This window comes from Bufo gargarizans, chromosome 2 (assembly GCF_014858855.1).
Source record: "Bufo gargarizans isolate SCDJY-AF-19 chromosome 2, ASM1485885v1, whole genome shotgun sequence".
NCBI classification, from domain to species: domain Eukaryota; kingdom Metazoa; phylum Chordata; class Amphibia; order Anura; family Bufonidae; genus Bufo; species Bufo gargarizans.
Window position 1 is genome coordinate 266,183,270 of NC_058081.1, and position 15,112 is coordinate 266,198,381.

The 15,112-nt window shown below is 45.6% G+C and overlaps 1 protein-coding gene across 1 annotated transcript in view; it reads right to left on the reverse strand.

Moving 5' to 3' along the window:
- The window catches only part of LOC122925578 (hyaluronidase-1-like), a 34,620-nt gene that overhangs the window by 10,104 nt on the left and 9,404 nt on the right, over window positions 1–15,112 (reverse strand). Inside the window, exons 2-3 of the mRNA XM_044276936.1 lie at window positions 13,322–13,421; window positions 832–1,797 (exon numbers count right to left, since the gene is read on the reverse strand). Of these exons, the coding sequence (XP_044132871.1) occupies window positions 832–1,764 (933 nt within the window). The 5' untranslated portion in view covers window positions 1,765–1,797; window positions 13,322–13,421. The remainder of the gene's footprint in view (window positions 1–831; window positions 1,798–13,321; window positions 13,422–15,112) is intronic.

The window sequence follows — 15,112 nt, forward strand, 5'->3', positions numbered from 1 at the left end:
TAGACATATGGGAAACGTAAAGTAATAACTATTTTAGGAGGTATCACTATCTGTTTTAAAAGCAGAGAAATAGAAATTTCGAAAAACTGCTGATCAGCTGTTTGAAGAGATGGTGGCGCTCCATGTGGATGCTACTTCCTCTTCATTACAATACATGTCATCTTCCCTGTATCGGTAGTGTAGTGTAATTACAAGTACTGGCTCCATTCAAGTGAATGAAGCAAACACTTGTAATTATACTGCCCTCCTGAGATGACAGGCAGTGTAATGAAAAGGAAGTAATGCGCTCCCTCTTCAAAGAGCTGATCAGCGAGGGTGCCGGGTGTCAGACCACTGCCGATCAGATATGGATGACCTATCCTGAGGTCATCAATATATACCGACTGCACAACCCCTTTAAGTGCTGCAGACGGACAAACAGTGGGTACAATATTATCCCCGGTTCACCTTTATAAATTACGTTTGAGTGTTGGGCTCGCAGCTATCACTCATGATCTCCTCATACACATGCCTGCTTAGCATGGCCAAGAAAGCAATCATTTCTGGCAGTGGCTGATCTCTCCCAAGAACGTAATGATTGGACAGTTACCCAAATCTTATCTTCCAACGAAGGAGACCCCCCATACACGTTAGATGGTCCCGAATCAGCAGGGTCAGCCAACTTACATCTCTTGTGTATGGCAAGCTTTCTAGCAGACATATACACCGAGAGCTTTGAATATTGTTAATTATCCACCCTCTCAGTTCCTTACAGTGAACCTCCAGCAATGATAGGAGGTTGGTAATTTTGATGTGCCCTTTCCACCAAGGTAACAAGAGCTACCTACTTACCTGAGATAAAGTATAAAGTGTTAATGAGTAAAAAGGCCTTGCATAAGCATAAATAGGCAGTTCATATGATCTTTTTGACATGGAAGCAACTCGTGCTGCTTCTTTAAGCCTATGGTGGACAAATTTTTTGGCATTTGAGCTGGACTGAAGATCATAGTCTAAATAGATGGAAGGGAATAGTGCATTGCTATATTCCCACATCCAGTACAGGTAGTCATTACGCTTTATTTCAATAGTTGGACATTGTCCTGTGTATGAATGAGGATTCTGCTTATAATCATAATTGTAGCAATCAGGAAAGAGGTAGTAGCCCCAAAGGCCTTGTGGTCTAATCTCCCGAGCTTGAAGGACAGAGTCTCCCATAAAACTCCGTGCAGCAGAGTCAAATTCTTCCTTGGCCTGTTTTCTGAGCAAGTGCATAGGCCAGTCTGGATGGCGATCCTTTACCAACTTTATAGATTTTTCCCTGTAGAGGTCTTTGATTCCCCAGTTTCTGTCCCACTGTGGTCTCCAGTTCTCCCAGTCAATAACTCCAAGGCCTTGGAAATTTTTATCTGGTATACGGTTAATAATATCTTGTGTAGCCTTACTAATGTGTTCCTTTAAGCTTCCATTTTGTGGCACACCACCATGTACAGACTCCCCATTGTCAGCAACATAGGGGTAATATCCTAGGTGGGTGTGATAAAATATTGTAACGTTTTGCCCACTCAAGGTTTCATTACGGTTTGCAACTATATCGAAGACACTGAGATCCAAGTCAATTTCATACCGGCGTCTACATTGCTGTGTAGGGGCGTTCCAAATTGCAATAAAAGGTCTGTTCTCCACAAGAGGCGATTTTGCTTGCCTATTCCTCTCACCATTGATAATGTTCAAATGGATTGCTACAGAAAACCATATTAGGCACAGGAGGCTTCTGGACTTCAACATTATCAAACACTTGGAAGTCACTTGTAATATTACCTTAAGAAGGAAACACAAGGAAATTATTTTAATTAATGTGAAGACATTGAAAGGGTATTACATGTGTAGAGTAGCTGGGTACACTGGCGTAACTATAGAGGTCACAGTTGCGACAGGACCCCTAAGCCAGGGGGGCCCAGAGGTACTGGAAGCACTCACTAGTCTGCAGGAGGAGGGGGAGAGAAGCCTGACGCTGCAGGAGGTCAGGTGACTGCAGTGCGGGCCCCGAGAAGAGAAAAAATAAATAAATAAAAAACAGGACCGGGAGAGTTGAGGCAGGAGAGGTACAAGTAAGTAAAAGTTACTTTATTATTTTACGGTCTGATCTGGAGGTCTGATGTGTGTTCTTATCCGAGGTCTGATATTAGGTAAGGGTCTTATATGGAGGTCTAATAGGGGTCTGATCTAAGGTCTAAAATTGGGGTCTTCTATGGGGTCTGACAAAAGGTCTAAAGGGGTTTGGTCTGAGTTAGGAGGATCTCATTTAGGGTTCTATATGGAAGTCTGATATGAAAGGAAGGGGGGATATTTCGTACTAGCGCACAATATAAAGGGATTTTTTTGTACTGACGCATTATCTGTGTGGTACCAGTATTTTCAGGGGGACTGTTTCTGCAGGAAAGTATTGGGGAACACAATGGCCACAGTATTGGGGGGTGGCAGGATGGGGTGTTGCAAAGGTGGGAGGATGATGGAAAAGTAGGAAAATAAGATGTCTGTTTGTTAAACTCCGCAGAGACGAGGCGCGGCTGAAAGAAGTCACCATGGTGGTCTGGTCTAACAGGAGAAGAAAAGGAAAGAGAATATCTATGTCAGAGAAGAGAATTCACTGGATGCAAGAGATATGTGGTGCTGTATTAACCAGTGTGTCTTTAACCACTTCAGCCCCCCTAGCTGAAACACCCTTAATGACCAGGCCACTTTTTACACTTCTGCACTACACTACTTTCACCGTTTATTGCTCGGTCATGCAACTTACCACCCAAATGAATTTTACCTCCTTTTCTTCTCACTAATAGAGCTTTGATTTGGTGGTATTTCATTGCTGCTGACATTTAAAAAAAAAAATGTATTAATCGAAATTTAACGATTTTTTTGCGAAAAAATGAAATTTTTCAATTTCAGTTGAAAAATTTTGCAAAAAAACCCCAACATCCATATATAAATTTTTCGCTAAATTTATTGTTCTACATGTCTTTGATAAAAAAAAAATATAGGTTTGGGTAAAAGTTATAGCGTTTACAAACTATGGTACAAAAATGTGAATTTCCGCTTTTTGAAGCAGCTCTGACTTTCTGAGCACCTGTCATGTTTCCTGAGGTTCTACAATGGCCAGACAGTACAAACACACCACAAATGACCCCATTTCGGAAAGTAGACGCCCTAAGGTATTCACTGATGGGCATAGTGAGATCATAGAACTTTTTATTTTTTGTCACAAGTTAGCGGAAAATGATGATTTATTATTATTTTTTATTTATTTTTTATTACAAAGTCTCATATTCCACTAACTTGTGACAAAAAATAAAAACTTCCATGGACTCACTATGCCCATCATGAAATATCTTGGGGTGTCTTCTTTCCAAAATGGGGTCACTTGTAGGGTAGTTATACTGCCCTGGCATTTTAGGGGCCCAAATGCGTGCAAAGTAGTTTGAAATCAAAATCTGTAAAAAATGACCGGTGAAATCCGAAAGGTGCTCTTTGGAATGTGTGCCCCTTTGGCCACCTAGACTGCAAAAAAGTGTCACACATCTGGTATCGCCGTACTCAGGAGAAGTTGGGGAATGTGTTTTGGGGTGTCATTTTACATATACCCATGCTGGGTGAGAAATATCTTGGTCAAATGCCAACTTTGTATAAAAAAAAAAAAAGTGAAAAGTTGTCTTTTGCCAAGATATTTCTCTCACCCAGCATGGGTATATGTAAAATGACACCCCAAAACACATTCCCCAACTTCTCCTGAGTACGGCGATACCAGATGTGTGACACTTTTTTGCAGCCTAGATGCGCAAAGCGGCCCAAATTCCTTTTAGGATGGCATTTTTAGACATTTGGATCCCAGACTTCTTCTCACGCTTTCGGGCCCCTAAAATGCCAGAGCAGTATAAATACCCCACATGTGACCCCATTTTGGAAAGAAGACACCCCAAGGTATTCAATGAGGGGCATGGCGAGTTCATAGAAATTATTTCTTTTTGGCACAAGTTAGCGGAAATTGATTTTTTTTTGTATTTTCTTACAAAGTCTCCCTTTCTGCTAACTTGGGACAAAAATTTCAATCTTTCATGGACTCAATATGCCCCTCACAGAATACCTTGGAGTGTCTTCTTTCCAAAATGGGGTCACATGTGAGCTGTTTATACTGCCCTGGCATTTTAGGGGCCCTAAAGCGTGAGAAGAAGTCTGGAATATAAATGTCTAAAAAATGTTACGCATTTGGATTCCGTGAGGGGTATGGTGAGTTCATGTGAGATTTAATTTTTTGACACAAGTTAGTGGAATATGATACTTTGTAAGAAAAATAAAAAAAAAATTCGCTAACTTGGGCCAAATAAATGTCTGAATGGAGCCTTACAGGGGGGGTGATCAATGACAGGGGGGTGATCAGGTAGTCTATATGGGTGATCACCCCCCTGTCATTGATCACCCCCCTGTAAGGCTCCATTCAGACGTCCGTATGTGTTTTGCGGATCCGATCCATGTATCAGTGGATCCGTAAAAATCATACGGACGTCTGAATGGAGCCTTACAGCGGGTGATCAATGGCAGGGGGGTGATCAGGGAGTCTATATGGGGTGATCAGGGGTTAATAAGGGGTTAATAAGTGACGGGGGGGGTGTAGTGTAGTGGTGTTTGGTGGTACTTATTACTGAGCTGCCTGTGTCCTCTGGTGGTCGATCCAAGTAAAAGGGACCACCAGAGGACCAGGTAGCAGGTATATTAGACGCTGTTATCAAAACAGCGTCTAATATACCTGTTAGGGGTTAAAAAAAATATTTAAAAAAAAAAAAAAAAAAAAAAATCGCATCTCCAGCCTGCCAGCGAACGATCGCCGCTGGCAGGCTGGAGATCCACTCGCTTACCTTCCGATCCTGTGAACGCGCGCGCGCGCCTGTGTGCTCGCGTTCACAGGAAATCTCGCGTCTCGCGAAATGACGCGTATATGCGCGACTCTGCGCAGCGCTGCCGCCTCCGGACCGCGATCCTGCGTTAGGCGGTTAAAGGTGTTTTTTTTTGTACGAGCGCTGCCTTCTCTGCTGCAAATTCTACGGCGAGCAGGGGAACAGAACAGAGAAAGCAGCTCTCATATGAGCGCTGCCCTCTCTTCAAACAGCTGATCGTTGGGGATGCCAGAAGACCCCGGCCGATCTGATATTGATGACCTATTTGAGGATAGGTCATCAGTAGTAAAAAGAGCACAACCCCTTTAACAGTAGGACTGGAGGGAAGGGGTTAGGTTGAAATTTTGGCATGGGGGGCCATTTGCCTCGGGCAGCGCAACAGCTAGGTGCACCAACGCAGAGTGAAGGGGGGAGACCCCAAGCTGAACTCTTTCACCAGAGCCAATGAGACTTTACCTATGCCCCTGGCTGGGTACATATTGTTAAGTGCGAGTGCAGATAGGGTCAGGACATGGGGAAAATGGAGGATAAGGATTATATTTTATGGATTTGAGAAATCTCCATCCATTCTGTATCGTGTGGTGGCAATGGCACATTAGACAATGGCATTCTGGTTAGGGCATCTGCTTTATGAAAGATGCATGATAAATATGTGCCTACACTTGGAGAAGCAAGCTCTGATTTTTTGTTATTTCTAAAAGATTTTACTTTTCTTTGTATAGGAAGAAGTAAAGCGTTTCCTTCTGAATCCAGGAAGCTGATGCTTACATGCAGCACCATTTGAATGATAAAGCCATCATTATTTAAAAGGGTTGTCTTACATCAGTAAATGGCATTTATTATGTAGGGAATGTTAATACAAGGCACTTACTAATGTATTGTGATTGTCCATATTGCCTCCTTTGCTGGCTTGATTCATTTTTTAAAACCACATGATATCGCCTGAGGATGGCAAAACTGTTGTTTATACTGTGGCCACTGCGTCCGGGGCCCTGGGCAAAATATCCCGTGCCCAAGATACAGATGTTTTGGCCTAACAATGTCCCTGGAGTGGTCCAGCCCTGCACCAGATTTATCACAGTGGCTTAGGCTCAGTGGCGTAATTAGAAATGAACGGGCCCCACAGCAAATTTTTGAAAGAGCCTCCCACCACTAGTAACTTCTTTGCAACTCCTAACTCCTGTGCAACCCCGCTCCCGAGGCTAGTCAAGATCACACTTTCAGACGAGGCCCAGCAGACGCTCTGTCCGTCTCCTACAGTGTCACTGTATGAGGGGGCCCTTACAATAAAATCTTTGTCCTCCTCTTAAGTGGGCCCCTTCTGAGTTTGGGCCCCAAAGCAGCCGCTTCCCCTGCTTCTCTTATAGCTGCACCCCTGCTTAGGCTGGAATCGCTGGATGATAGATCTAGTGCAGGGATAGACACTTTTCTCTGACCCTATACCAACTACTGGGCGGCTTCCTTTCGGACAAAAATGTTTATGTCAGAATTCTGGCACAATTTAAGGAGCAAAACGGCACATCTTAGGCCCTGCCCGTTTCCAATAAACCCCAACCCCTTTCGATCAAGACAGAAAAACATGTAGAAACCCTAGTTTCCCAAAATTGCATCAATTTGTGCCACTTTTTAGACAGATTTTAGGCACAGACATATTCCATTAGTAAATCTGGGCCAAGGTTGCTTGTCTCCACGATTCCTGGTATACAGAATGTGCTGCCACGGGTAGTAACTTTATGTCTCATGATCTATTCTTAGATATTGTGTAAGGTGTGGAGCAGTTGATACTGTTAGTGTTAATACCATTGTGCCAAAATGGAATGAAAGGCTGAAAAAAAAAAACAAAAAAAAAACAAAACACATGGATTTCTCCCAGGTTACTGCACCCGTGAACTGCAAAATTCTCTTAGTGTATTTAGGATTTTAGCATGTTCTTAGATCAGTTTTATATTTATCCTTTTGGCATATGTCTGGTGGTACTGCAAGGCGTACTGTACTGAACGCATAATATACTATGCATTTCATTACAAAGGGAACCTGGAACAAAAACATATCAGTGAATATGCCAAACAGTATAAAAACTAAGTGTGAACAGAGCCTTATATCACTGACCATGGTAAAATGGTAAAGAAAGGTAAAATCTAGAAATAAAAATAAATAAAAAAGCCAGCCATACACAGAGCGAGAATTCTCAGGAGGCCATAAGAGAGAATATACTATATTTTAGACAGGTTGTAGAAACCAGCCCCACAAATCTTGCACATAAGAGATGGAACTAGTCATGCGATTCCCCCTCTGCCAGGTGACTCGAGAGTGCTGGAAGGGCTTCTAAAGAGGTTTTCCAGGCTCCTGATATTGATGACCTATCCTCAGTCCACGTCATTAATATCCGATCGATGAGGATCTGACACCTCACATCCCTACTGATCAGCTTTTCCCTGTGGTCTCCAGTGCAGGAACTAGCTCTTGAATGGAGCAAGAAGCATAGCTCCGTTCAAAGTATAGTGGCCAAGTTGGGTTACTGCAAGTTAAAGGAGTTGTGTCACTTCAGCAAATGGCATCTACCATGTAGACAAAGTTAATACAAGGCACTTGCTAGTGTATTGTGATTGTCCATATTGCTTCCTTTGCTGGCCGGAATAATTTTTCCATCGCATTATACCCCGCTCGTTTCCATGGTTACGACCACCTTGCAATCTGTCAGTGGTGGCCATGCTTGCACACTATGGTCACTGGGCTTAGATTGTCATCAGTAGGTTGAAACAGAGATACAGAGAGACTGGAAGAGTCACAGAGGAACATAGAAGTGGACGTCCTTTGGTCACATCCCACACTGATGACCGCTTTATTGTGAACAATGCCCTGCGGAACCAGATAAGGAATGCCACACAACTCTATGCACATTTAAGGGAGGTGAGAGGCACCCAAGTGTCACATCAGACCATTTCAAAACCATTTACATCAGAGTGGTCTGCATGCTATATAACCTGCAAGGGTACCTGACCAAACAACCAGGTAGAGGCATCATCGTCTTGCATGGGCCAGGGAGCACCCACACTGGACAAGGGACCAGTGGGCCTCAGTGCACCCACACTGGACAAGGGACCAGTGGGCCTCAGTGCACCCACACTGGACAAGGGACCAGTGGGCCTCAGTCGATTCACGCTGAACAGAAATTATGGCCACCAACAATGTTGGAGACGCCAAGGAGAGCGATATGCATCCACCACTTGTCACCAGACGAGCCTTTGGTGGTGGTGGTGTTACAGTGTGGGCAGGTGTGTCTACTCAATACAGAACTGCCCTATCTTTGTGACAAGCACATACTACTTGAATAGCATCATTAATCCAGTCATGTTGCCTCTGCATGAACAACACAGGCCTAATTTCATCTTCATGGACGACAATGCGCCAGCTCATCAAGGTTGCATCATAAGGGAACGGCTGCTGGAGACTGGGGTGCCTCAAATGGAGTGGCCTGCACTTTCTACAGGCATGAATCCCATTGAAAACTTACGGGCTCAGCTGAGTCGCTGTGTAGAGACTCGTAACTCTGTATCCCAGAACCTCAATGACCTGAGCGCCACCCTTCAAGAAGAGTGGGATGCCATGCCTCAGCAGACAATGAGTCGGCTTGTGGACAGCATGAGACGTCGTTGTCAAGCTGTAATTAATGTTCAAGGCCACATGACAAGTTTTTGAGACATTGACATTTTTTATGGGAGTATACCCACCATTGTTTGAGATGAGGAAATCACCATTGCATGCTTCTACTTAAATGCCCTACTTTCAGGATATAATATCACAGTAGCATGAACTTTTAACGTTTTCCATAAGGCCCCTTGCAGACGAGCGAGTGTCATGCTGCGAGTCCACAGTGCAGCTCCCAGCCTGACCTCCCAGCAATGTAACCCTTACAGTTCTGGAATGTATTGGATCACACTGGCAGCATTATGTCAGTGTTATCCAATACATTCCAGAACTGTAAGGGTTACATAGCATCATCAATCAGTATAATGCTATGTGACCCCGGCAGTGCTGGGAGTTCAGGCCGGGAGCTGCGCTGTGGACTCGCAGCATAACAAACACTCGTCTGCAAGGGGGCCTAAATTTCACCCGGAAGCCAAATCCCAAACTTTTTGTTTAGTGGTATGTCTAGAGGAAGGCCTCAGTCTGGATTCAATTGTGTCCTAATGTACATATATTTCAACAGGAAGAAAACAAACATTACCAAATACAGTTGCTCAACATATGGAATTTAACAGCTAAGAGGGGGTAATAACGTCCAAGAATTTATACGACCTTCTGGATTTAGCCATACTGAACTCATTAGTAATGGTACTGAAGAAACATGAAAATCCATGCATTGAAAAAACAAACAAACAACTGGATGAGATATAGAATAGAATATATATGCGCATTTGTGCATGTCACAGTGTACACACAGTAAATACGCTGTTTATTGCTATGCTGTGTGTGCTTGTATACTGCATATTGAGGGTCATTTACTAAGACCAGCTTTTTGCTTCGGTCTCAGGCCCCTTTCACACGAGCAAGTTTTCCACGCATGACATGAACGCATAGCACCCGCACTGAATACTGACCCATTCATTTCAATAGGTCTGTGTACATCACTTGTGCGTTGCATGAAAATTGCAGCATGTTCTATATTCTGCGTTTTCACGCAGCCCTGGCCCCATGGAAGTGAATGGAGCGTCAGTGAAAATCGCATTGCATCTGCAAGCAAGCCCGGATGCTATGTGTTTTTCATTGATTGTTGCCAAAAGATGTTTTTAAACATTTCATTGCACCCGCGTGGAAAAAAATGAATGCAATCGCAGACAAAACTGACTGAACTTGCTTGCAAAATGGGGCGAGTTTCACTGATCACACCCTGAACACATCCTGACACAATCAATCACGCTCGTGCGAAAGAGGCCTTAGGCCTCTTTCACACAAGCGAGTTTTCCGCGCCGGTGCAATGTGTGCCGTGAACGCATAGCACCCGCACTGAATCCTGACCCATTCATTTCAATGGGTCTGTGTACATGAGAACTGATGTGGGGGGGGGGGGGAACACACACACACACTCATGTACACAGACCCATTAAAAAGAACAAGTCAGGATTCAGTGCGGGTGCTATGCGTTTAGGTCACGCATTGCATCCGCACGGAAAGCTCATGTGAAAGGGACCTTAGAGTTCCCCCTGCGCTGCTGTAAGATTTGGCTAATTTATGGCGAGGCATACGTCTGGTTATAAATTAGGCACATCTACGGGCAGCCATGCGTCTGGAGAGAAAAAGCACTCCTTTCTCTGAGTGGACTAGTTTTGTGCCAACATTTATTCCTGGAAAAAGATGTAAATGTTAGTAAATTTGCCAGGATCGAGGTCCCAGCCCTGGTCTCTGCCACTTCTAAGTAGCGAATATGGTGCTGAAACACCCATGTGACAATACTGTTGCATGGCTAATAATAAACATCACAAAAATTGATTTGCAACTTTAAATTTTTTTTTAGTAAATTACCTCCTGTGTGCCTGTATATTACACGGTGTGTGTGTGCCTGTATATTACATGGTGCGTGTGCTTGCCTGCCTGCCTGCATATTACACGGTGCCTGTGCCTGCCTGCCTGTATATTACATGGTGTGTGTGTGTGTGCCTGTATATTACATGGTGCGTGTGCTTGCCTGCCTGTATATTACACGGTGCCTGCCTGTATATTACACGGTGTGCGTGCGTGCCTGCTGCATATTACACGGTGCCTGTGCCTGCCTGTATATTACAAGGTGCCTGTGCCTGCCTGTATATTAAATGTTCTGCCTGCCTGTATATTACACGGTGTGCGTGCGTGCCTGCTGCATATTACACGGTGCCTGTGCCTGCCTGCATATTACACGGTGCCTGTGCCTGCCTGCATATTAAATGTTCTGTGTGCCTGTATATTACACGGTGGGTGGGTGCCTGTATATTACACATTGTGCATTCCTGTATATTACACGGTACCTGTGCCTGCCTGTATATTAAATGTTCTGCCTGCCTGTATATTACACGGTGTGCGTGCGTGCCTGCTGCATATTACACGGTGCCTGTGCCTGCCTGCATATTACACGGTGCCTGTGCCTGCCTGCATATTAAATGTTCTGTGTGCCTGTATATTACACGGTGGGTGGGTGCCTGTATATTACACATTGTGCATTCCTGTATATTACACGGTACCTGTGCCTGCCTGTATATTAAATGTTCTGTGTGCCTGTATATTACACATTGTGCGTTCCTGTATATTACACGGTGTGTGCGTTCCTGTATATTACACGGTGTGTGTATGTGCCTGTATATTACACATTGTGCGTTCCTGTATATTACACGGTGTGTGTATGTGCCTGTATATTACACATTGTGCGTTCCTGTATATTACACATTGTGCGTTCCTGTATATTACACGGTGTGTGCGTTCCTGTATATTACACGGTGTGTGCGTTCCTGTATATTACACGGTGTGTGTATGTGCCTGTATATTACACGGTGTGTGTATGTGCCTGTATATTACACATTGTGCGTTCCTGTATATTACACGGTGTGTGTATGTGCCTGTATATTACACATTGTGCGTTCCTGTATATTACACGGTGTGTGTGCGTTCCTGTATATAACACGGTGTGTACGTTCCTGTATAATAAATGGGGTGCTTGCATGTTATGTGTAAAGATTGTATTTTGTAACAGCCAGGGGCGTACATAGAAATCACTGGGCCCCATAGCAAGCATCTGAATTGGGCCCCCTAACCCCGCCCATTACCCACCCCTGGCCCGTCCCACCTCCTGTCCTGGCTCCTCCCATGCCACACCCCCATTAAAGAATCCCTAATGCCCCCCAAAATGCCCGGGGGGAGGAGTAGGAGAGCACACTGTCCACTATGAGCCCCCCAAACCCTTAATGCCCCCCAAAATGCTCAGGACAGTGTGCTTTCCTTCTACTCATCTCCCCCCTGGGCATTTTGCTGTAATGGGGGCATTAGGGGTTGGGAGGCAGGAGGCTCATAGAGGACTCAGGGGGGGGCGGAGAGACTCAGAACAGTGTGCTTGTCTCCTACTCCTCCTTCCCCCTGGGCATTTTGGGGTAATGGGGGCATAAGGGGGGCTCATAGAGGATTCAGGGGGGGGGCTCATACAGGACAGAGTAGGAGGAAAGCAGACTGTCCTCTATGAGCCCCCCCAACCCTTAATGCCCCCCAAAATGCTCAGGACAGTGTGCTTTCCTTCTACTCATCTCCCCCCTGGGCATTTTGCTGTAATGGGGGCATTAGGGGTTGGGAGGCAGGAGGCTCATAGAGGACTCAGGGGGGGGGCGGAGAGACTCAGAACAGTGTGCTTGTCTCCTACTCCTCCTTCCCCCTGGGCATTTTGCTGTAATGGGGGCATTAGGGGTTGGGAGGCAGGAGGCTCATAGAGGACTCAGGGGGGGGGGGGCGGAGAGACTCAGAACAGTGTGCTTGTCTCCTACTCCTCCTTCCCCCTGGGCATTTTGGGGTAAGGGGGGCTCATAGAGGATTCAGGGGGGGGGGGGGCTCATACAGGACAGAGTAGGAGGAAAGCAGACTGTCCTCTATGAGCCCCCCCAACCCTTAATGCCCCCAAAATGCTCAGGACAGTGTGCTTTCCTTCTACTCCTCTCCCCCTGGCATTTTGGGGGGCATTAGGGGTTGGGGGCTCATAGAGGACTCAGGGGAGGGGGCTCATAGAGGACAATGTGCTTTCCTCCTACAGTGCCTGGAGTGGACAGATAGAAAGGGAAGGAGGCGGAGCGGAGCCAGAGGAGACCCCACCCCCCCCCAGACTGTGACTTACTTCTTCAGGCCAGCCAGCCAGGGACACGGACGGTGCACACTGCTCAGTCACGACACTCAAGTCACTTCAGAATCTTCCGTACTTCCTCCCTCTCCTTCTGGCTCAGTCAGCACTCAGCTCGTCTCTCCTCAGCTCAGGGCAGGGCAGGCACTGACTCTGGTGGGGTGACAGCCGTCGCCGTCGGCGAATTTCGAGTCGATTCTCCCGCCCGCCCCCTTGCGCCGCCCACTGGCCAATCAGCAGTTGCCTCAACAGAGAGTTGCCTTGTGCTGATTGGCCAGCGGCTCGAGCGCCGGGTCAGGAGGAGGGTCAGGTCACGTCTGAGACAGTCTCAGGTCAAGGGGGGGCCCGGGGGGGTGTCTGTACTCTGTTGAGTTGAGAAAAGCAGCCGGCGCTTTTTGAGTGGGCGGGGCCAAATAGGGTGGGCGTGGCTTCCTCTGCGCTACGGGCCCCCCAGTGCCGCGGGCCCCATAGCAGTGGCGTGGTCTGCCTCTATGGGCGGTACGCCACTGGTAACAGCCATTCCTCTAAAGAAATGAACGTGCATAGAACTTACCTTCCCTGTCAGTGATGGAGAAGTTGCCCTCTGTAGTGACACGGGGCTTCTGGTCAGCCTCTTTTTCTCATGAAGGGTGTGTTTAGCTAATGAAATCCAACTGGGGAGGGAAAACAGATGTTTGAAGATCAGGTTTCAAGCATCCTCACACCATAAGTACTTCCTCTGCTGGTGGAAGTGGACTTTGATCTTTGAATCAGTAATTTGATAATGTATCAAGGACCCCACCTACGTTCAAAAACAAGAATGCCCATACCCAGTGTGAAACTCACACAGGTGAAACTCACCGGGGAGATTTATCAAACTGGTGTAAAGTAGAACTGGCTTAGTGTCCCATAGCAACCAATAAAAGTCCACCTTTCATTTTTCAGAGCTCTTTTGAAAAATGAAAAGAGGAATCTGATTGGTTGCTATGGGACACTAAGCCAGTTCTACTTTACACCAGTTTGATAAAGCTCCCCCACTGACATTATGGGGGACATTTATCAAGATTGGCGTTTTACACGCAAATATAAATCTCTTTGGTTCGGACTGGTACCTCGGAACCAAAGCTGAGTTAGGTTTCAAGTTTTAAAGTTTTCCACTTTAAAAATCAATGACTGAAGCTATTCAACAAAGTCACGCACGACTGTGCAAATAATTAACTTTGGCTCATCGGCGCTCATATATTCTAATACTGTACAGAGACGGATCTCCATACAATATTAATGCTAAAATGTAACATCTGAAGTTCGCTTTGCTCATCACTAATTATAACCATAGCTTCATGTCATCTGGGTGTATATTCAGTGTCCAGGAAATGCACTTTTAGGCCTCCTGCACACAACAGTCGCAAAAAACACATTCAGGATGGATTTTTCTGCGACAGTCGCAGCATGTCGCATGCCGCGGTGCGACACCATAGACTACCATTATAAAAATAGTTGTACGACATATGTTGCAGTGTAGTTGTGCCCTATGTGTCGCGCAACTTATTGTTGTCGCGTAGACCTAGCCTTAGGCTGGGGCTACACAACGACATTGTCGCACGACAATTTTTATAATGTTAGTCTATGGTGTCGCACTGCGACATGCCGTGACGCGACAGTCGCAAAAAATCTGTTCGAACACCATAGATTATCATTATAAAAATAGTTGCACGAAAAATGTTGCAGTTTAGTTGCGACTTATTGTCGCGCAGCCCTAGCCTTATTCCTATGGAGAACGTCTGGCTTTCCCTATCAAAGTACCCAAGCCGGCCTTCCCTCCCCTAACCTCCCAAGGCTTCCTACCCTCTCCCTGATGCAGGGGACAGGGGTTGCCAAGCCATGATGATAATGTTATTGGGGCATCTGTGTCTGTCACTGTTATGAGATTTTGAGGCTGGTACTGGTATGAGAAAGCGGGGGAACTGAGGGGGGCTCTATTATGATGGCAATATTATGGGGATTCTCAGGATGAATTTGTTATGAGGGGTCTGAGGAACCCCCCCCCTTTAAAAAAAAGTCCCTACTTCTTCATTTGTAAATGTCCTGGTATAGATAAACTTTTTTGTATCACTTACATATCGATTTATTGATATATTCACAGCCTCCATTACTTTTTGATCGTTAGATCATGTGACCCCCGATGAGACTCATTGGATCCCCCAGCATTTGTCATGTGGACGGGAAGGCAGTTTCTATATTTATTCATATTACACCACACTAAGGCGCCTTTCACACGAGCGAGTTTTCCACGAGGGTGCAATGCGTGACATGAACGCATAGTTAGTTTACACAAGTCTCCCTAACACGTGTTGGGACTTTGTTA